The following is a 24,012-nucleotide window of genomic DNA, read 5'->3' on the forward strand; positions in this document are numbered from 1 at the left end:
TCTTTCATCAACTGGCTTATTTCACTTAGCTTAATATTCTCCAGTTCCATCCATGTTGTTGCAAAAGGTAGGAGTTCCATCTCTTTCTCATTCTTTCTTTCTTAAATGCAGATTAATTTTATTTATTTTTTTAAATGTCAAAGTTAATTATAAAATATTTTAAAAATTTAAAACCATTGTGAAGTCTCAGCAATTAAACCAAGATGACACCTGCACAGAAATAATCAATTAGATAAATGAAATATAATGAGCATTGGAGACAAACATATATATCTGTCTAACAATATAATATATGATTAAGTTGATATTTCAAATCAATGGGTAAAATAAGGCTTATTCAACAAATAAGGTGCATGGACCACTATTAGTTGAAATAAAACAAATATAGAACCCTATTTCACACATTATACAAGAAATAGTCAAGTAGTTAAAAATCAGTATTAGAATCTAAGGAGTTTTAGAAAAAAATAGAACTAATATTTTTCATGACTGGAAGTAAAATATTCAAACCCGGAAGCTATAAATACTGACAATATGACTATATTAAACATTTAACTATATAGTAATATACATATAAAAAAGTTAAAAGACAAGGAATAGAATAGAAAAAGTATTTGCAACACATCTAAAACATGGTTAATAGGTTTTTTGTTTTTTTAGGGAAAAAAGTTCTACAAACCTTTCATCAATAAATGGATAAAGAATACCAAAAAGATCATTAAAAGCTTTTAAAAAAATAGAAATAGGCAAGAAATATACTAACACAGGTTTAGTTTTAACAAATTGTAAAGGAACAATTAAAATAATATCATTGTTACAATCAGATTAATGAGTATTAAAAATATTGGTAATATCAAGTATTGGCAACTGTGGAAGGAACTGGGTATTCACAGACTCTCTTTCTTCATCTTAAAGCAATCGCTTTAGCATATTTTGCAGTGCTGGTTTGGTGGAGGAGTATTCTTTTAGCTTTCTTTTGTCTGGGAAACTCCTTATTTCACCTTCTATTTTCATTGAGAGCCTTGCTGGGTAGAGCAGTCTTGGTTGCAGGCCTTTGCTTTTCGTAACTTGGAATATTTCTTGCCATTCCCTTCTGGCTTGCAGTGTTTCTGTTGAGAAGTCAGATGCTACCCGTATTGGGGCTCCCTTATATATTACAACCTCTTTTTCCCTTGCTTCCTTTAGGATTCTCTGTTTGTCTTTGATATTTGCCATTTTAATGATGGTGTGTCTTGGAGTGGGCCTGAGTAGGTTCCTCTTGAATGGGACCCTCTGTGCTTCCTGGACTTGTGTGACTTTTTCTTTCCTCAAATTAGGGAAGTTTTCTATCATTACTTTTTTAAGCACGTTCTCTATCTCTTCCTCATCCTCTTCTCCTTCTGGTATACCTACTGTATGGATATTATTATGTTTCAGGTTGTTCTGCATTTCCCTAAATGCCTCTTCATTCTTGAGTCTTTTTTCATTTTCTTGCTCTTTCTGAGAACTTTTTTCTACCTTGTCCTCAAACTCGCTGATTCGGTCCTCAGCTTCATCTAGCCTGCTTTTGATTCCTTCTACTGTGTTCTTCAATTCAGAAATTGTATTCTTCATTTCCTCTTGTCTCTTATTGATAGTTTCTATGTCCTTTTTCATGCTGATATAGTTTGCAGTAAGTTCCTTGTAGTTCCCCTGTAGTTTTTTTAATTCTCTCTGAGCTCACTGAGCGCATTGAGCTTCCTTAGAACCGTTGTTTGGAACTCAATACCTGAGAGTTTACTTGCCTTTATATCATTTAGTTCTCTTTCTGGGGATTCCTCCTTTCCCTTCAAGTGGGGCATATTTCTTTGTCTTCCCGTTATTTGTGAGACTCTTCTCTTTTGCTTCTGTTTCTTAAATTGATCTGTCCTCATTTTCTGACTTCAGTGGTGTGAACTTCTATGGTAGGAGACCACTGTATTTACTTTCTGGATCTGTCTCTGGTGATGTCACATGTCGTCCCTGCCTGACCTTAGACAGTCTGTTCTAGACTTCCAGTAATCTACCATCTGTGGCTTTCTCCTTCTGCTGTTAATCTAGTCACTCTGCACTCAGCAGGCCGCCTTAGACAGCTCAGGGCAGGGCGGAGTCCCTCCTGGGGGCTGGACTATTGCGTCCTCTCACACTGCTGCCATATGGGGGAGGAGTCCGCACTGGGATCCTGCCGCCTACTCTCTCCATTCTCCCCCCAAAGCCTCCATCCCCAGTCTCTGCCCAAGTGTTGCCAGACCTCTCTACATCCCCTTTAGCCAGGGATCTGCTGTCTGTGGCTGCCACTCTGCACTCAGCAGGCAGCTTAGACAGCACAGGGCAGGGTGGAATCCCACCTGGGGGTGAGTCTATTGGGTCCTTTGATGCTGGTGATGCTCAGGGGGGAGTCGTTTCTGCCTGACCAAAATGGCTACTGCCGCATGGGGGATGAGTCAGCACCGAGATCCTGCCAGCTATTCCCTCAGTTCTTTCCCCAAAGCCTCCTTCCCCAGTCTCTCCTCAGGTGTCTCTAGCCCACTCTGCCCCTGCCTTTGCCAGAGACCAGGGTAAGTGGCTGCAAACAAAAATGCATTGGCTCTTTAAACAGTTCTTTGCATCTGCAGCCGCCTATCTCTGTCAGAGAGCAACTCTGCTGCTTTTTGCAGCTGGCTGTTTTCTGTGTACTTTTTGGGCTCTGGTGCTGTGGGCTAGAGATCCCCGCTTTTGGTTTAGACCCCACTCTTCTCAGGGGCATCCAACTTGGCCATTTCAATGTCCTTCTGGTTCTGCTGCCCATGGGCGCCCCACCTGCCTTCTTGAGTCTCTACCGCACTTCTTAGCGGTTAGATTGCGCTAAAGCTGATTCTTCTGTCTCCGAAGTTACAAGGCTTCTTTTTCACTATTGTGCAGTTGTTTGTTCCAGGTGATTTCTCCACCATTTAGTTGTAATTCCAGGTTGGTCCTGGGAGGAGGTCAGTGTGACTTCCACTCACTCCTCTGCCATCTTGATTCTCCCCCAAACTTATTTTAAAGAATCAGACTTACATCCTGGCTGTTGTGGATCACTGGGTTAAGTGCCGGTCTGCAAACCAAAGGGCTGCCTGTTCAATTCCCGGTCTGGGCACATGCCCGGGTTGCGGGCCAAGTCCCCAGTACAGGGCATGCAAGAGGCAACCACACATTGATGTTTCTCTCCTTCCCTTCCCCCTCTCTAAAAATAAATAACTAAAATGTTTTAAATGAATTAATAAAGAGTCAGACTTACTTAAGTAATTTCAAAGTTGCCTATGGGACTAAGTATTAAGAAACATATAGCAAAAGTAGTTATTTTAATTTAAGTTTCTGCAGCACTAGACTATAAAGATGCAGAACATTAAGAGGTTTATTTATCTGTTTTCAGTGATATGTGCATTTCTATTTTATAGTGGCATTGTATGGAATACCAATTTTCCTCAATTGTTTTACTTTTTTTTTTTTTTTTTTGCTTAATACCACTTTAGTTATACCAGTGCCTTTAGTTATTCTTAAAGTTATTAAAAGACCTTAAAGTTTGTTACATCATGTTTAAGCTCCAAAAAATGATTTTGTGTACTTGTTTATTATGATGGTAAAGTAATTGTTTTAAGGTCAGCAGAGTTAACTTGAATAGTTCACACACTGTATAAACTGATAATTTTAGAACTATACTGTTGATTAAGCACCAGAAAGAAAACATTTCTCTATTATTTATTTTTTGTAATAGTAATAACTTAAGCCAATTTTTAAAATTCAAAAATATTTGGACCTAGGTTTTCTTTTGATTCATATTGTACAGTTTTCACCTTAGTTTACCCAGCATTTAAGCATAAGCTCTTAGCATAAGTTCTCAGTAAATGAAAAACGATTGAAATCATTCAAATTCTCTACATTTATTTAGGGTTTTTTTCATTCTGTGCTTGAGACATGTAGAATTTGTCATTACATGTGATTTAAACAAATAGCCCCACATGATTTGTGCAACTTAGATTTCCTACAATATATTTTAATTAAAAGGCATATCTTTGTATTCATAGTAGGGTATGTACTGTCTTATAAATAAATACAATAGTGTGTTTTACTCTGCAAAGCCCCATGTGCCCATCTAGATTTCCGAAAATATAGGGAGGCCCTTTAAGTGTTCTCTGTTCTTAGTGAGCATACTAACTGCTTTTAGTATGTGAAACATACTAGTAGGTAGGTATTTTAGTAGGTGAAACAACATCCCAAGTCTTATTTCCATTTTCTTTAATACTAAATGGTTCTTGGTGGCAGAGGAATTCTAAAATTGTAAAGAAAGGAAGGGAACTAAACTTTTAGAATAAAAGTAGATTTAGGAATCTGAAAATGGGATGGGATGGGATGGTGTAGTGGAAAGAGCACATTGCTGGAAGTCAGAAATTGCATGTTAGTCCTGATGATTTATGCTACTGTGTTTGTCTGCCTTTCAACTACATCATAAGCTTCTTGAAACCTTCATTTAACCATATAGCTAACGTACTAGGCACATTGTAAATACTTAAGTATTCTTTGGAGCCTGGGATTAATCTCTGCCTTCGCATTTGAAAAATGATAAATTTTTCAGAGTCTCAAAAAGACATTCCAGATTTTCTCTGAGAATACCATGTAGACCATGGAATGATTTGCAGACCTTTAGGTAAAACAGAGATAAACAGATTTTTTTTTCCACTCCAGGATTTTTCTTAAAGCCTCTAATATTCTAATATACAATATATACAGGCAGAAGTAACACCTGCTTGAGTGCGGTTGGTAGGCTAATAATACGAATGTAATAATTTATAGTTTTAGTTTGAACATTTCACCTAAAATGTCATATGGTATCCTTGGGTGTGATATTGTTATGTTGCAGAATTACATGGTTATGATTTTGTAAAAAAAGATTATTTGATTTAAAAAAGGGGTGTTACTTGTGCCAGACCCTGTATTTGGTAGGTAGGGCACATATGCAGTGTATTCTAAACTTACTTGATTAGGAGTGAATTCTCTGGATGGTATTTTCTCAAAACTCTCTTACATAAAGAATATTTTTTTAAAATCTGTCACATTGATAAAACTTGATGCTATATTCAATGTAAGGACTGAAGGAAACTCAACAAGGTTTAGTGCAGGTTTCTAGTTTGAGGCTCTAGATAATTAGAATTATAAGTTGGTTAATTTAGTTTGTAGAGAAACGTGGTTTCATGTTCGAAGACGTTGAATTTGAGATGTGTCCTTGGGAGGCAATAGGATAAATGGTAAGTTAGGAGGGAACCTAAAAACATCATCTGCCTTAATCTGTTATTTATTGTTTGAGCCATTTCTATAACATTTCATAAATTTGAACACTTCTGTTTTAATAACTCCAATGACAAACTCATTAAGTTCAATTCTTCTTTAGACAGCTTAGACCAGTATAAGGTTATTCTTACATTGAACTCAAATTTATTCCATTAGCCATAGTTCTACAGGCTATGTAGTCTAAAATTAGTGGTCTCCAGTTTAGCAAGCATTAGAATCACCTAGAGTGCTTTTTCAAAATCTAGAATTGTGAGATTTGCTGCCAAAATTTCTGATTCCTTAAGATGGTGTGTTTCTTTTTGTTTTCAATTTTTTTAACAGTTAAAGTGAACACTGTATTTTTGTTTTTTTAAATTATATTTTATTGTTTATACTATTACGGTTGTCCCAAAATTTCCCTCTTTGTCCCAGTCCCTCAAGCAATCCCCACACCATTGTCCATGTCCATGGGTCCTGCATATATGTTCTTTGACTACTCTATTCCCTATGCTGTACTTTACCATCCCCATGACTATTCTGTAACTACCAATTTGTGCTTCTTAATCCCTTTACTGTTTTCACCCATCTGCCTAACCAACTCTTGCTCCCAATCCAGCAACCATCAAAACATTCTATGAATCTATGATTTTGTTTCAGTTCTGCTTGTTTATCTTGTTTTTGAGATTCAGTTGTTGGTAGATAGGTATTTATTACCATTTTATTGTTCGTATTTTCCTCTCCTTCCTCCTCTTCTTCTTCAAGAAGATCCTTTAATATTTCATATAATACTTGTTTGATGATGGACTCCTTTAGCTTTTTCTTGTCTGGGAAGCTCTTTATCTGCCTTTTGATTCTAGGTGTTAGCTTTGCTGGGTAGAGTAATCTTGGTTGTAGGCTCTTCCTTTTCATCACTTGAAGCTGTCCCAGAGGCTCCTTACTCTTTTTTTTTTGGATTCTATTTTTTGCTTGCTGTTCTGATTGGTTGTTTTTTGTTTCTTTATGTTCCAAATCACTGATTTGATTCCTGGCTTCATCTCCTTTCCTGTTGATTTCTTTATTTCAATTAGTGTATCCTTTGTTTCTGACTGTATCTTTTTTGTGCTGTTGAGGTACTAAGTTCCTTGAGCATCCTTATAACCAGGATTTTGAACTCTGCATCTGATATATTGCTTTTCTCCATTTTGTTCAGTTCTTTTTCTGGAGTTTTGGTCTGTTCTTTCATTTGGGCCCTGTTTCTTTGTCTCCTCCTTTTTGCAGCCTCCCCATGTTTGTTTTTATATATTAGGTAGAGCTACTATGTAACCCAGGCTTTATAGAGTGGCTTAATGTAGTAGGTGTCCTGTAGGGTCCAGTGGCACAGCCTACCCTGTCACTCAAGCTAGGTACTCAAGGTGCACCCACTGTGCGAGCTGTGCACACCCTCCTCTTATGGCTGAGCCTTGATTGCTGTTAATATGTCCAGGGTCATCCATTGCCTGTGTTCTGTCTGGGTCACACAGCATTAGCTGTAAAGCCATCTGAAGATGGCTGCTACTTGTGCCGGGCTTAGAGAAGCCCAGGTGAAGCCAATCTGTAAACCAAGGCCGGTTGCTGCTAGTGCCAGGCCTGGGGCAAGTTAGGGATAGGTATGGGGCTCCCTGTAGCCAGGTGCTGCATGTTTCAGAAAAATTAGAAAACTCTAAACCATGGTCCAAGACAAGCTATTCATATGGAAAAGCCACTGGAAACAGCCTGGGTGGGCCTGAAAGTTGGGTGGTGCAGGGCTTCCAGGTATCACGAGAGTGGGTCATACAGTGTGAGCCAGGTTGATGGAGTCTCAGATATGGTGCCTACCTACTGACCTCTGTAGGGAGAGGACTCACAAAAGGAAGAATGGCCTCTGTCAGCACTTCTGTTTGGAAGCAAGCTGTCCCCCAGGCCAGACGATTTATTTCCTACCTGTTTGTCTCTGATGCTTTTCAATCTGCTGCCCTGGCACTGGAGTTTAAAGGGATTGAGTTTGATTAAGTCTGTGCATGGGCTTTTTAAGAGGAAGCCTGGTATTCCAGCATTTTCTGCCTTCCACAGCCTCAGTCCTGGCTGATTTTTACAGCCAGAAGTTACGGAGACTTATCTTCCTGCCCTTGGAACCATGGGCAGCAGGGCCTGGTGTGGGGCTGGGGCCTCTTGCTTCTGAGATATTTTTCCAAATTTTTATCTGCCACATGTGGGTGTGGGACCAGCTAGTTCTGTGTCACCACCCCTCCTGCCAGTGTCCATGTAGTTTCTGATTTAATTCTGTTGTAGTCAGACTTCTGTTCACCTCAGTTTCTGACAGTTTTGAATGATGGTGTTCTGTGGTTTAGTTGTAATTTTGATGTGGTTCTGTGAGGAGGCAAGCCATCTGGACTGTAAGTCCTCCTTCCTTTTTCTAATTCAATTTATTTTGTTTCATTACCTTTTATATCCTTTGTACCCTCTTCCACCTCCTCCCACTTTTCCCCTCCCACAATCACCACACTGTTGTCCTTCTCCGTGAGTTCTTTTTTTCTCTCTATCCCTCCACCCCCTGCCCTGTTTTACCTGCCCCGCCCCCCCACAAAGTATATTTCTAACAAATTCTCAGATGATGCTGATGCTGTGTCTGGTTCAAGGACTGCCCTTTGAGAACTATTAGCCTGAACTTTGTCTGATAACTTTTCATATATTTGAAGGTAGCTCTTTTGTATCTTGAACGTTTTTCAAGCTACCTCAAGTTCTTTTGAACCTTTGCTGTACATCATGATTTTACGTCACTTACCCACATTGGGAACTCAGATTTTGAGAGTGAAGAAATTTCTGAAGCGGAATCCTTTACATACAGTCAGGAAATAACTGGCCAAAAAAGGCTGTAGCCTTAGGTATTACAAAATACTCAGCTTTGGCAAACATGGAGGTCTATATGGTTGTCTTAGGGTTAATTCCTAATTTACCTCTCTTGCTATCATTTCACCCAAGAAAGGAAAGAAATCTGTCTCCACGTGAATATACTTAGCAACCATGCTCCATTGTCTTAATTTTCTTTTTAAGTTAGGAGAGGATATCTTCAAGATTATAAGTTTAAAATATTCAATGTAGCTGCAGGCTGGCATACTTTTAACTTAAGGTAATATTGCTGATTAAGATGACCACAGACAGGAGAGATCTCAGAGTAAGGAGCTTTCAACAATATTTTGTAATTATTGGTTGTTATTTTGTTCCTAAGTTTATTTGCATTATTTTAAAAGAACTACCATGCAAAAATTTCTGCTTATTTACTGTAATAATTTCTAGGATTGAAAAAATTGGTCAAAAAGTTTGTACACTTGTAAGACTCTTGATATATGTTGCTTAATTGCTTTTCTGATTGATTATACCAATTCACATTCCCACCAACAGTGTTGAGAGTATCTCTTACTATATCCTCTCCAAAATTGGGCATTTTAAAGCTTGTTTAATAGAAAAAGAAAACAACAATGTCTTAATGTGTTAATTGACATTTCTTAATTAAGGACGGTCAAGTAGTGAAGTTGGACATTTTTCATATTTATTTCATCATGTCTTCGTTATGTAATGAATTGCCTTATAATCTTTGTCCATGTTTTCATTAAGGTTTTAGTATTTTGTTAACTTGTGTGTTGACTTTTTGTCATAAACAGGGCAACCATTTTTGTAGGTTTTTTTCTTTTTAGTTTTTTAGTATTAAGAAATTTTAGATTATGTTGTCAGCATATTGCAGAATTTATTTTTAAGCCTGAATAATATTCCCTTGTGTGTTTAAATCACATTTTGCTTATCCATTCATCCATCAGTGGACACTTGAATTGCTTCTGTGTTTTACCTATTGTGAATAATGTTGCTGTGAACATCAGTGTACAAATATCTCATTAAGATCTTGCTTTCCATTCTTTTGGGTATGTATCCAGAAGTAGAATTACTGGATCTTAAACGGTTTTCTCTTTTTAATTCTTTGAGGAGCTACCATAGTGTTTTCTACAGTGGCGATCCTATTTTATATTCCCAGAATGGTACACAGGGTTTCCAGCTTTTTCACGTCCTTATTTTCTGTTTTTTTTGTTTGTTTATTTGTTTGTGTGTTTGTTTTTGATGGAAGCCATCCTAATGGGTGTAATCTTATTGTAGTTTTGATTAGCATTTCTCTTACGATTAGTGATGTTTAGCATCTTTTCATCTCCTTATTGACCAGTTACGTATCTTCTTTGGAGAAATGTCTGTTCATGTTCTTTAATCATTTTTAATCAAATTATTTTGTTTTTATATATTTTTTTGAGTTTTTAGAGTTTTCTATAGTATATCCTGGATGTTAATACTTTGTCAGATGTATAATTTGTAAAAGGCATTCTGTGGGTTGCCTTTTTACTCTGTTGATAGTGTCTTTTTTTTATTTTTTAAGGAGAAAGATTTCATTTATTCTTCTAATCCTCACCTGAGGATATGCTTATTGATTTTAGACAGAGAGAGGGAGGGATGGAGGGGGAGAAAGAGAGAGAGAAACATCAATGTGAGAAACATTGATTGGTTACCTCTCACACGTACCCTGACCAGGGATCGGACCCACAGCCTTTTTGGTGCATGGGGTGATGTTCCAACCAACTGAGCCATCTGGCCAGGGCAATACTGTCTTTTCATGCACAAAATTTTGAAATTTTCATGAAGCCCAATGTACAATTTCTTATGTTACCTATGCCTTTGATGTCATATCTAAAAAATCAGTGCCAAATCAATATTATAAAGGTTTTGCCCTGTGTTTTCTTCTGTTATTGTTTTAGGTCTTACATTCATGTCCTTGGCCCATTTTGAATTGATTTTTTTATGGTATTAGATACGATCCTAGCTTCATTCTTTCATATGTGGATGTCCCATTTTCCCAGCACCATTTGTTGAAAAGACCATACTTGCCCCATTGAATGGTATTGGCACCTTTGTTAAAAGTCATTTTATTGTATATGTGAAGATTTATTTCTGGATTCTGGATTCTATTCCATTGTTCTGTATGCCTGTGTTTATTCCATTATGGGACTATTTTGATTATTGTAGCTTTGTAGTAAGTTTTGAAATCAGGGAGTTTGAGTCCTTTATTTTTGTTGTTCTTTTTCAGGATTATTTTTGCTATTCAGGGTCACTTGAGAGGCCATATGAATTTTAAGATGAGTTTTTCTATTTCTGCAAAAAATATTACTGGGATTTTGGTAGGGATTGCATTGAAACTATAGATCATTGGGTAATATTGATATTTTAACAATATTTAGTCTTTGAATTTATGAACATGAGGTGTCTTATTTTTTTTTCTTTTTGCAGAAATATTTTGTAGTTTTCATTGTACAAGTCTTTTATGTCCTTGGTTAAGTTAATGTCTTAAGTATTTTATTCCTTTTGATATTGTTGTAAATGGAATTGCTTTTGTAACTTCTTTCCAGGTTGTTGTTTGTGTATAGAAAGGCAACTGTTTTTTGTGTGTTGATTTTGTAGCCAGTTATTTTGCTGAAGCCATTTATTCTAACAGGGTTTTTTATTGTTCTTATGGGATTTTTTAGAGTTTTCTATATATAAGATCATCATCTGCAAACAATTATATTTCTTTCCAATTTGGATGCCTTTTATTTCATTTTCTTGCTTAATTGCTCTAGATGGAGCTTTGAGTACTATGTTTAATGAAAGTGGTAAAAGAAGAGATTCTTTTTTTTGTTTTTGTTTTTTTGTTTCTGGTCTTAGAGGAAACGCAGTATTTCACTATAGAATACTGTGTTTTTCATTATGGTTTTTGTTCTATTGAAATAGTGTCCTTCTGCTTGTTAAGCATATTTATTTTGAAATGTTGTTGAATTTTGTCAAATACTTTTTGTGCATCGGTTGAGATGATCAAGTGTGTTTTGTCCTTCATTCTGTTGATAAGGGTATATAGTACATTGGTCAGTTTTTGTATGTTAAACTGTCCTTGCATTGCAGGCATAAATTCTACTTTGTCATATGTATAATCCTTTTAATATGTTGCTGTGTTCTGATTGCTAGTATTTTGTTGAGGATTTTTGCACCAATGTTAATAGGAGATATTGGACTATAGATTTCTTGTACTGTCTTTGTCTGACTTGGATATCAGGATAATGTTGGCTCATGGAATGAATTGAGAAGTGTTCCCTTCAATATTTTTAGCATAGTTTTTGTTATGATTTGATTTTTTAAAAATGTGAATCATTAATCTTTAGGGAGGTATTATAATGTGAAGTGAGGAAACATTTATTTTTATATAGTTTTGGTATTATACAAAAATGAAAAATTGAAATAGATTATGTTCAATTCTATGGTGATAAGTTTGAAATCTAAATGAGATGAATTCTCTGAAACAATAGTCCATATAGTCTCAAGACATAGGAAACCTGAATTTATTAATGCCACTGAAAAGGTTATAACAATTAGCTCCAAAGTCAGCTGCAGAGACAGATGTTTTACGAATGAAGTCTTCCAAATTTTCTAAAGACATGGATAATTTATAAATATTATTAGAACATAGAAAATGGGAAATTATAAAACTTTCAATTTTATAAATCTACAATAGTGTAATGAGATCAAAACCTGAGAAATTTAACAAGAAAAAGAAAATACCAGACCAATCTCACTTATAAATAGGGAAACAAAAACCTTAAGTAAAAAAAGTAAAAAAAACAAAGATAAAATAAATAAAACAACACTTGAACAACTTATCCCAGAAGTACAAAGGTCATTTAATACTGGGAAATCTATTAATGTAATGCATCACTGAAGAAGGGTAGAGTGAGTAAAAAAATAGTGGTCATTGTGGTTTCTTTTACAAAAAGAAGTATAAGTATGTCATTGACAGATCTCACCAATCTTTTTGTTTTGTTTTTGTAAGCAGTATATACATGAATAGCTGTCTTAAACCCATTGTGACTTTTAACAAGCGACTTCAATTTATTTATATTTTTTCACTGTATGATTTTCTTAAATGTTTTCCGTACTTTTTTTTTTTAAGATTTTATTTCTTTATAGAGAGGGGAATGAGGGAGAAAGAGAGGGAGAGAAACATCAGTGTATGGTTGGCTCTCGAGCTCCCCCTCCTGGGGACATGGCCAGCAACCCTTTAGTTCACAGGTTTTTGCTCAGTCCACTGAGGCACACCAACCAGGGCACTACCAGTATAATTAATCTTACCTTACTGTTTTTCTTTCCTCCTGTTTGGTTCCCTGCTGTTTCTTTGGGGTGGGGGGCGGGGGGAGGTTTTGTTTTGTTTTTTTTTAATGTCAAAGTGTTTGCTTTTTCTTCTCCATTGATTTGCTAAGGTGTATATTCAGTTTTAATGCTTTTCATGGTTATTTTTCAGTTATTAAAAAAACTTTTTAATCCATATTTCTAGCATATCAATACTTAAACAAATCTCATTTCCCCCCTCCTATATATAAAATGAAGAATGTTCTATACTTCATATCTCTTCATTGCTTTATGTATAGTTACTTGAATCATATCTGTGGTTTTGGACACTGGCTATTTATATTATTTAGATCTATTTCTAATTTTAACTGCTTTTAGTGGTTTTAACAGATTTTATTTTATGATGGTTTTTCCATTTTTTAAGGTTCTTATTTTGATTAATGGAGTTCAGTTGGATCATTAATTCAAGAAGTTCTGTGAGGGAGGATACACAGAATCACTTTTTCTGAGCTCTTATATATTATAATGATATATTTGTGGGCCTTCAGACTTTTAAAAAAATTGAGGGTATTTTATTAATGATTTCTCTCTTAAAACTCTGAACATTTAATATTGCAAAGAAATCCAAAGTTGCATTTTTGTCTTTAGGTTATTTAGTTTTCCTCCTTGAATGATTTTAGAAATTGTGCTCTATCCATGTAATTAAGATTTATCTAAGATTTTTCAAGCTATAATACTTTCTTCATTGATATTGCCTGACATTTTGTGATCCAAAAGTTGACTTTTCATTCAAGAAAGTTTTCTTCAGCTTCATCTTTACTTATTCTTTCCATTTCTTTTTTTATCCTTAAGAACAGCGGCATTTTTCTGTCCTATAGTATCATATTTCTAACAGTTTTTATTTCTATCTTTTACTCTATATTCTGGACATCTTCTAAAGTTTGTATTCTAGCCCTGGGTGGTGTGGCTCTGGTGGTTGGAGCTTTGTCCCATAGACCTAAAGGTCATGGGTCCATGTGATCCCCTATAGGGGGGTGTACAAGTAGGCAACCCTCGATGTTTCTCATTCTCACATTGATATTTCCCTCTCTCTCTGCACTACCCCCCCCCCCCCCGCCTTCCTCTCTCTAAAAGCAATAAAAAAGTGCCCTCGGGTGAGGATTAAAAAGAATTAAAGTGGTATTCTATACTACTGTTATTTTTACTCTTGTTGCCTCCAGTGTGTTTTTAATTTTTAATTTTTTTTCGTCTTGGTCTGTCCTCTGACTTTTTATTTAACAATAGGAGGCCTTCATATATTCTACTGATGCCAAATAGTTTTCTAAAATTTTGTTTATGATTTTATTTTTAAGTGACTTTCCTCTCTGAATCATCAGAATGCTGTTCCCCAGGAATGTTGGCCCAAAAACAATAAATGTAAATTGTCCATGGCCCTACGTTTTTTCAGCTCGAGTCATCTTTGATCTACAGCTGTACAATTTCTTACATATCTTTCTTAGCTCAATTTCCAGAGTTTTTAATGGGGTTTTCTGCTCCTTATTGCTTGGTTGTATGCTATTCTGAACAGGTGAGCATTTGAAAAATGATAGCTTCAGACTCAGATACTCACTTCTAACATAAGTCCCTACCATCTGTCCCATAGAAATTGTTTTACATGGGATTACCCTTTTTTCCTTTCATTCCTTCCTTCCTCCCTCTGTCCCTCCCCCTCCCTTCTTCCTTCCTCTTGTCCTTCCTTTCTCCATCTCCCCCTCCCCCTCTTCTTATTCTTTCCTTCCCTCCACTCCCCCTCCGCCACCCCCTTTCCATGATGTAGTTCACTGCCACTTCTTGCCAAGTTCTTTTCTGGGAAATTTAACTATATCAAGAAACAAAGTGGTGATGGAGTGAAAGGGGCAACAGAATATATCACTGTCTGCTGTCTCTAAAAACAGCACCAATACAGTAAAGAAACAGCTGCATGGTTTTCTAGTAGTATGTTTCTGAGAAGAAAATAGTGAGAGAGCAGCGAAGATCTTCATATCTGCTTGCATATGGCTTGTTCTCTCTCACAGGGCAACTGGTGGGTATTTTTTATTTCTGTCCCATTGGCTTGCAGTACCTCAATTTATTTATTCATTCATTCTTTTCAACGAGTACTTACTGAGCCTTTTTATTATGTGCCAGGCACTTTGCTAGGTATTGTTTACATATAATGTTGAAAAAAACAATGTTACTTCTTTTATTGATGGCAGATATGGTTTCTGGACTTTGTCAGTAATACAGTATGATATTTTATTTTCCTGTTTTTTTTCTTAAAAATGTAAGTTGATACAGCATGTATTAATAACTGTAGTATAGATAACAGTTGAAATCCTTTCTCCGTGTCCATTTTTTAAGTTGCTTGGGATCCAGGAAATAATATTTATAAGTAGTCATTACTATCCTGACCTTGAAGTTATTACTTCCCCAAAACCTCTCATCACAATTCACTACTGTCCTTACCTTAAATTTTCTTAACTTTCTTAGATGAGTACAGTTATACCAATGAAATTATCATGTTTTATATGATGGCATGATAGCATTTTAGCTTACCTTAGGGTTTTCTTTATATCTATTTGAAACTTAAGTGATAAAGCTACATTAAGTGAGAATAGATGAAGAATTTGGTCCTTTTTCAAATTATTATCTGATGTTTATTATTAAAAATAAAATTTAAGGGATTTTTCTTACCACCTTGTATATAAGGAAACAGGTAATTTTTTTATGGTTCTTGTTTTTAGAGAAAATTTATTATAGAGTGTTTTATGCTTATTAATGCTTCCAGTAAATGTTAATGAGTTTTTAAACAAAACAAAAAAAAATCACAAATTTAGTGCATAGACAAGAGGAAGCACAAAATACACATAGACCTATAAGTGTGAAATGTAATGAGTAAAGCAGTTTTTTAATTCTAGTGAGTAAACTGTAAGAGCAAGATAGAATAGTGACATAATTTGGAGAGCTAACATGTTTATTATATAATCTGTAACTGGACCTAGCAATTATAAGTCATATCTCATTTTAATTTCCTAGACTGCTTATTATTAAGAGAGAAAAAAGTTTTCTATGGTTTGGGCAGAATTACATTTATAAGATTGTAGTTATCCTAAGGGTAAAGATAGATGTAAATTACTTTGTGCCACAGAATGTTATAGTTAAAAAGGTTTACCCAAACTGATGTGGCCCAGTGGATTGAGTGCCGGCCTGCAAACCAAAGGGTTGCTGGTTCAGTTTCCAGTCGAGGGTACGTACCTCGTGGGTTCGCAGCCTAGGGTACGTACCTTGGTTGCTGCCTGGGTCCCCAGGTTGGGGTGTGAGAGGCAACCACACATTAATGTTTCTTCTCCCTCTTTTTCTTCCTCCCTTCCCTTCTCTAAAAGTAAATAAATAAAATCTTTTAAAAAAAAGTTTTGTTGCTTTTGATGAAGATAGAATCCTTAGGGAGAAACATAGTATCTTTCTTAGCCTGTAATAAGATTAAATTTGTTTTAAAGGTAGTGGTCAGGATTTGGAAGTATTTTCATGTTAGCTATACCAGTCGCAGCCAGTTTGTTCACACCTGGGGTTTATTGTGTTAAATTTGTTGTTGTCTATGGGAGAACAACTTCTTCAGGTATAGCGTAGTTGTTCACAGCTCTTTCACATAGGGATTGTCTTCTGTCTCTCTCCCCTCACTATACCTACTATCTGCAAAGAGATCCCATAACCCTCATTTACATGCTGTCTTTATCTGAAAATCAAGCTCAGAGAATTTGCTGTTTGTATTGATCCTTCAGTTATCATGCTAGTCTGACAGCATTTTACATCACATTGCGGTAAGAAACATGGCTAATTGGTGCATTCTAGTTATTTCAGAATGAAAGTATTATAGATTAGCATTGCTGAAAGATTTAAGTTTATGTCCATTGGACACTTGCCTTAGTACTAAGTTTGATCTGTTTCCTACAGGTTTGATATTCCAAATTTGTTTTGATTATATGTGTTGTACATGAATAAAGGAATCCTTGACATATTTTCTGAAAACTTGTAAAACAATGAAGTTTATATAATATATAACTTTAATTTTAAACTCATAAACTTTGTATGCTTATAATAATTGATATGCTTGTTTATAGGGGCCACCTACAGATGCTCCTGCAGTGGACACAGCAGAACAAGTTTATATTTCTTCTCTGGCACTGTTAAAAGTAAGTATTAAATGGAGTAATTTACTTTAAGAGAGCTTTGCTGCTTTTACTGTATCTTTTACTTTGGAATATTTGTCATCTTTACCCTCTTGGGCATAAGCTGTTGTTTTAGGTACATCAATAAAACAGAGTGTTTTGTTTTCACTGAAACAAAATTCAGTTCTCAATTGGGAAAAAAAAAAAAAAGACAAAGATCTCAAAGCTTTGTGTCCATGTATCTTCCTCTTGCAGATGTTAAAACATGGCCGTGCTGGAGTTCCAATGGAAGTCATGGGCCTGATGCTTGGAGAATTTGTTGACGATTACACCGTCAGAGTGATTGATGTGTTTGCTATGCCACAGTCAGGGACAGTGAGTACTTTTATGGTTGCCTGCTGCAAGTAAATGTGTTTCTTTTCTCTTTTCTTTTTCTTTGCAAAATAACTTTCATTATATTACATTTTCTATTTCTGACAGGGAAAATTCATCATAAGATTAATGATAGAGATTTCTAGATTGTATTGAATTAAATCATTTATGCTTTAAGTGCCTCATTCCCTGTAGGTGCACATACTGAACGGTGCTAACATGAAATACCTTTACTCAAACCTTCAGCTTAAACTAGCATAGTGTACTTGGTTTATAAAGTTAGTTACCCTAAAATAGTAGGATATTAGCTTGATTAGTTTGAACACTTCAGGTTCAAAAGGTTTTAGACTCTTAATTAGATTTTAATTTACATTGTCTAGTACTCATGTTTTGGTTCCATTGTTTTTGAAATATGGCCTCTTTTTTAAATGTGCCATATATGGTGATAAATGATTCTTAATTAAGCTTCTATTCAAAATGTTACCTTTTAAAAAAAGAGAGAAAACACTATGGCAAACTTTAGTGCTTTTGCCCAGGTATGGTAATTTGTTTATAGAAGAAACATACTCATATGGATTTTGAAAGTCATCTACTCTGTCTGTTTAGAATTATTGTTCTTTCTGGAACAGTGAGGTTTTTTGTTTTGTTTTTATTACACAGTGATTTTGTGTAATGCATTGGACTTGTATACATAAATATGTATTTCAATTTAAAGAAAATGGCCAAAACACAGTAACCATTCTATCTGCCTTCCATAAAACAGCAAATATACTTCTCATCTGTTTACCTAGAAAAATATAATATGTATATCTTTATGATGGATTTTTTTCTCTACTATGCAATCTTTTTCTTATTGGACCTTGTAAAATATCTGAGTTAAAGAAATTGTTTTCATAAAACTTCCTGTTTGAGGCTCTTTACTGTAAGTATGTTTTGATAAGTAGATGCTAAAGAAAAAAAATTTTGTTTTTCAGCAATGCAACATGTAGTTGCTATAGAATGTGGTTTATTTGTAAATAATGCATAATATAGAAAAATATGCCATTTTCTCTAGTCCAGTTTGTTGAGGTAAACTAATTTGGATCTGCTGATTTTTGTCCTGAATTTCCATTGTATTTATTTTGTACATTGGACATAGAGAAATGCACTACATATTAACTAAAGATTTAGATTTGAATCTTAAACTATTATATCTTTTCATGTCAGAATATATAAAACACATAAAATTAACTATTATTTCTGTTACATGTGATTCTTATATGCTTATTCATTATAACAAAGGGATCTTAAGCTTTAATATTACTTATGTGTAAAAACTTGTTTGACAATATAAAATAGATTTTCACCCCCATATTTACTGTGTGTAGAATTTAAAGTTTTTCTTCTGGCCCAAGAGTTAGCAGACTTTTTCTGTAAAGACATATGTCTCTGTCTCATATTCTTTTTTTTCTTTAAACAATCCTTTGAAGATGTAAAAATAAATAAATAAATAAACCTTTCTTAGCCTGTAGGCAGCAGATTGCATACCCCTGTTCTTGAGGGTGCACTCTCAATTAGAATTCAAAATGCTGTTTGTTTTGGTGGGAAGACAGTGTTTGTGTTACCTGGTTTAAGTAGATTAGACTTAAATTTCTGATGTCAGAAGAAAGCCTTGTGGGAGTCATAATGTCAGTGATCTGTCACTGAAGAGATGATTAGAATGCCTTTGATAGTTATATATCCTAAAATCTTTTGATTGAACTAGAAAAATAATACATTTAAAAGAATTGGCTATAGAGTGTCTCAAGTGGAGAATTATTTTGTGAATGCATTTATATTTGAGATAATATTCAACAGTATATACTTCCCTCCAACTACCTAATCTACCATGTCATTCTAACTGCAGCACTAAACTTCTTCCCCTTCCAACCCACCCACCCACCTACCTGCAAAACAGCTCTGGGAAACTAATAAATTAATTTAAGTGTTTATGTTACTGAGAAAAAAAGTTGAAACTGTTGTTTATTATAATAGCTGAATAGTAGAGCTTTGGGTGAGATGCTTTGGGTATTAGGAAGCACACTTCCTAGATAGGTCCAACCCAAAAAGAATTAATTCAGTTATTTGGTATTTCTGATATTTACGCACACAGCACACACATAAATGTACATATATACATAGTCATGACCATAAACTCTTTTTTTCTTTTAATTTTATTTTATCATGGCCAAATAAACTCTTAAATGGTCTTGAAATTTGTCTTAACTCATTAGCTAACTGCAGTTTGTAGGTGGCAATTTTAGAAGCTTTATTAATGTATGGATTATAATTGAATAACAAGAGCGAGTATCAAAACTTATAAAATTATTTTGATAGCACAGAATAATATACCTAGGTTATTTTGGGTAGCTTTTTTTAATATACATTGTAATATGAAGGGGTTTTTTTGTAGTTATAAAAGCTAATTATTTCTCTTTCTTTTTAAACCAGGGTGTCAGTGTGGAGGCAGTTGATCCAGTATTCCAAGCCAAAATGTTAGATATGCTGAAGCAGACAGGAAGGTAAGAATTTTAAATGATCATATAAGGGAACAATGGGAAATATTTTCAGAAGCGTATCTCAAAAATTTTGGATGTTTTTGGGTATCATTCCTAGGGGAAAAAAAGCCATGTAGTTAATGTAAAAGTATCACTGTCGGTGCTACATACCACCTATCTAGTCTCTCTTCCATCTAGAATCAAAGAAATGTGCCAATCAGAAAACTGCTTCATGTTAAAATTCTCAACTATCACATAGTAAGCTTGTGCTATAGCTTCCCTCTGTTTAGCATATGGAGTTACTCTCTACTCACTTGTACTTGAAAGAGAATGTATATTCTGTGTATTTCAGAGTTGTAAACGAATAAGATTCTGAATATTTAATTACATTTATAGGCTTAAGAGTTTTAAAGACAGGGCAAATAGACGTCACATATTCTTTAAGTTTTTCTCCCCAGATTAGACCTCTCAATAGTTGTCATTCTCTTGCTCAAATTCTTCTACTGTGGAAAAAACTTCAAAATTAATGTTAGCAAAAAGCTCAGCAGCTGAGCAGAACAGTGCAAATTGGTTTTTGACTGAGTTCCTAGTTCTACTGCTGGTTTAATTGATATTTAATCCTTTCACAACAGTGGATCCTGGTGTCCATTGTTAAAAATATACTCTGCCTGGAAAATCCAACTCCCAGAGCTAAGGAGTTAAAGAGTAGATATTTACTTGAATGCTGAAAGGGTAAAAACTGGCTCTGAGAAAGTGTGGTAACAAGGTGAAAAACTGAAAGCCTTATCTACCACTGCTAATGTGCGTCTCTTAATGATAGCACTTCTTTGTCACACTTACTCGTTTCCATGTTTTGTGGGTAAAATGGTGTATGATTTCAGTGTTTCTAATGGTGCTTTTTCACACCTGTGTGTTTATCATCTCTTCTTAATTTATACCCTGTTAGTGTGTTGGTTCTTTTCTTATCATAAATGTATTACTTGTTCTGTTCTGAATAGCGGAATGCCCTCTTTGTTTCAGGCCTGAGATGGTTGTTGGTTGGTATCACAGTCACCCTGGCTTTGGTTGTTGGCTTTCTGGTGTGGATATCAACACTCAGCAGAGCTTTGAAGCCTTGTCGGAGAGAGCTGTGGCAGTGGTTGTGGATCCCATTCAGAGTGTCAAAGGAAAGGTAGAGTAGATTCTATCTTTATTAGCATCTACTGCCACATTCTGTTTGCAGCATTAAATAAAAAATCTATTATCTTTAAAGCAGAATTCTTAACTACACAAAAACCCGTTTACTTTTTTAAAAAAGACTCTATAAGTCGATAAATATATTATTGGTATTATTAGAGATTTGTTTCTACTTTTATCAGCTATTGTCTGATCATAAATGTTTATCTTTAAATTTTTCATTTCATAGATTTAGGAATGTTAAACCATAATAAAAGCCTGCCATGTACATTTCATTAATATTTTAATAAGCATTACTCTACCTTCCTTTATTTTAAAATGGAGAATTTGGGATTGGCACATTTTAAAAATCTAGTTAAAGAGCTCTGTTTTGCAGACATTGTGCAGGACATATTCTGTAGCTGTATATTCCAAATATTTTAGACAATGAAAACTTGCCCCAAAGACTTGGTATAAATCATTCGCTTTTTTGGAGTGAGGACACATGAATGATTAAATATGCTAAATGATTTTGAAAAGAGATTAACTTGCAAAGCATATTGGGTTATAGTTGTTCTTTGTTGAAATCTTTTGTTCTTGTTTAGTTCTTTTTTTTTTCTTTTTTGTTTGTTCGTTCTTTCTTTTTTTTATTTCTTTCTTTCTAGCCCCATATGCCATTTTCCTATTTCCTGCCTCATGACAGCAGGGAGCAGCTCTATTATCACCTTCACAGAGCTGTCTGCAAATGTGAGAGGCAATTCGATTTTGCTCAACCACAGGGAGAGTGGATTAGAAAAACTACAGAACATACAGAAATTGGCTAGGTGGTTACTGCTTTAAAATACTGCTGAGGTGTCTTGTTTGAGCATGTATTTCCATTGTAGTGTAGAATAATTGTTAAAATAAAATCACAATACATTTATGGAATCCTTTTTATGCAGCTTTTACAAATTATTTTTAGAGCACTTAAAAGTAAATATTAGCTTGCTATCTATCAGACCTGGAGTTTGATAGTATTGCAGATTACATTAACATCTGCTCACCAGCTCAAACAAACTAATCTGGCCGTTAAAATGTGGAGTTTTTATCTGCCATGAATTTGAAGTTAAACACTTTCTGACATCACATTATTATGATGAATAAAAATTGAGGTCTTCTCTAAATCATGATCCTATTAGATGTGATTTAGCTTTTTAGAGGCAGAAACTAACCACCAAAACAATAATAGCTGATACACTAGGCAATTCAGAATGGATAGCTTCTGATGCTTGCTATATGCTTGTATTTCAATTTATTTACTTTTTTTTTTTTTTTTACTAAGTGTATTATTTAAATGATGGATAAAAAGATTTGAAAATCCTTTGTTTTTGTTTTGAGTTTTCTGAATTAAAGGACAGAATAAAACTTCTTAAGTTTAATTCTCTGATAATTACTGTACCTTCTTAGTTACTTATCTAATTAGTAACATTTCTTATTTTAGAAGTGTAAGAAATACCTGATTAAGTTTCCCTACCACAATATTTACAAGTAATAATTGACACCTCATTTTACATATAGAGTTTTATTTTGTGTTAGTGTGACAGATTTTTTATGATACTTGGCTCTTGTGAGGGTGACCACTTTGAAAAAAATATATAAACTTACATACAATAAAATAAAGCATCCTTAAAATAGAATGTAAATAATGAATATGTATTTTATTTTTGGTTATCTTGTTTATAGTTTTCTAAATGGCAGTTTTAGTTTTCAAGCCTAGTTTAAGTATTATACAACATTGGGATTTTCATTGTTTGTTTATAATTAAATATAATTCATATTAAAAGAATGTGTTGCATTTAAAAATGCCCTTGTATCATATGACTGCTCTCATGTGGTAAAATGTATTATTTAAAAAAATATACCTAAAATTATGAAATCACATGTATTACTGTCTAATTTTTGTCATAAAATATTTTTAAAAATTTTAGTATAAATATGTATCATTGATAATTCACATAACTTGTATCTAACATACAGATTTTTACAATTCTGTTACCTGAAATAGTATCTAATTCTTTGTTAATTATATGACCTCATCTATAAGGTTCCAAGTATGGTTCTAACTTAAGATTTTCAGTCTCAAGACCTCTCAGAACAATGAACCAAATTAAATGTTTGTAAATCCATGGCCAGTTAATTCATTAAACTTAAGAATATAAACTTGTAAAAACTGAATAACATAAGACTATGCCTTCTTCTTCCTTGCAGTGCTTTCTCAAAGCTGTCAAAATATTTAGTAAGGCAATGGGTGGGTCAAAAATTAAAAATGGCAGTCTATATGTAAATGATTTAAGTTGGGTTTCTGTTTACTACATAGCTCTTTCCTGTATATTTTTGTATTTCCATTTTTATAAATCCCAATATTATCTCTCTGTTTTTGGGTAATAAAATAGGGTAATAAAATAAGCATGCATTCTTTCTTTATAATCACAATTAATTCATAATGTGTTATTTCCTTTTATGTGACTTGACTGTATCTTTATGGAATTGTTGCTATGTACCAGGTATTACAGTGATAGTTATTTTAAGTTGTCTCATTTATTCTTTTCAGTAATTCTGCAGATAGACACTATTCTTTTTCCATTTTATCAATGAAAAGGTACAACAGTTAGAGTGAAAGAGATTACTTTGCCCAAATCATACCATTTTTAAGCAGCAGGAAAAGGATGCAAATCTAAATTTATAAAATTTGAGAGCTCAAGCTGTTTTATTGGCTCTTTAAAATTAGGCAGTTATGAATGATATCATTGGAGTAACTCAGGAATGGAAGATGTAGAGGTCATTGCAGGGCCTTTCTTAACTTACATGGATAGGTATCACTCCCTTCTGCATATGTCAAGGGAAGAAGCTACACATTTTCTCATATGTTTTCAATAGTTCTCTGTAGTACTTATGGTAAGAATTATATATTAATCTTTTCTCATGTAGTATTTGTTCTGTTAATTTTAAAAAACAGTTTAGACTCATCCCTGTCAGCTTTTGTGACATACTGAGAAAAACATTGAGACCAACATAAATAATAAAATATACACTATGATAAAGAATCTGTATCACTCCATATATTATATGATCTTATAAATGTTTAAAAATGATATTGGTGAAAATCAATTATAATAATACTCATAATTTAAATGGAGAGTTAGCACAGAGAAATTGCCAGCGAGCTATACTCTAAACCTACCAGTGAAGTAGTTTTTATGATTCTGTTTTAGTTTATTTGTAAAACACACATATTCAAATATTTAAACCTCAGTTCTCAAGTGGCATGGTGGCACCCCCTTTGC

General features: G+C 34.3%; 1 protein-coding gene across 1 annotated transcript in view; it reads left to right on the forward strand.

The window, feature by feature from the left end:
• PSMD14 (proteasome 26S subunit, non-ATPase 14) overlaps positions 1–24,012 on the forward strand; it is a 94,966-nt gene that overhangs the window by 38,370 nt on the left and 32,584 nt on the right. The window contains exons 4-7 of the mRNA XM_054562600.1: positions 16,599–16,670; positions 16,902–17,021; positions 19,488–19,558; positions 20,555–20,705. Coding sequence (XP_054418575.1) covers positions 16,599–16,670; positions 16,902–17,021; positions 19,488–19,558; positions 20,555–20,705 — 414 coding nt within the window. The remainder of the gene's footprint in view (positions 1–16,598; positions 16,671–16,901; positions 17,022–19,487; positions 19,559–20,554; positions 20,706–24,012) is intronic.

Source organism: Pteronotus mesoamericanus, unplaced genomic scaffold, assembly GCF_021234165.1.
Source record: "Pteronotus mesoamericanus isolate MK-2021 breed Mesoamerican mustached bat unplaced genomic scaffold, CSHL_Meso_final scaffold_651, whole genome shotgun sequence".
In the NCBI taxonomy this organism is placed as follows: domain Eukaryota; kingdom Metazoa; phylum Chordata; class Mammalia; order Chiroptera; family Mormoopidae; genus Pteronotus; species Pteronotus mesoamericanus.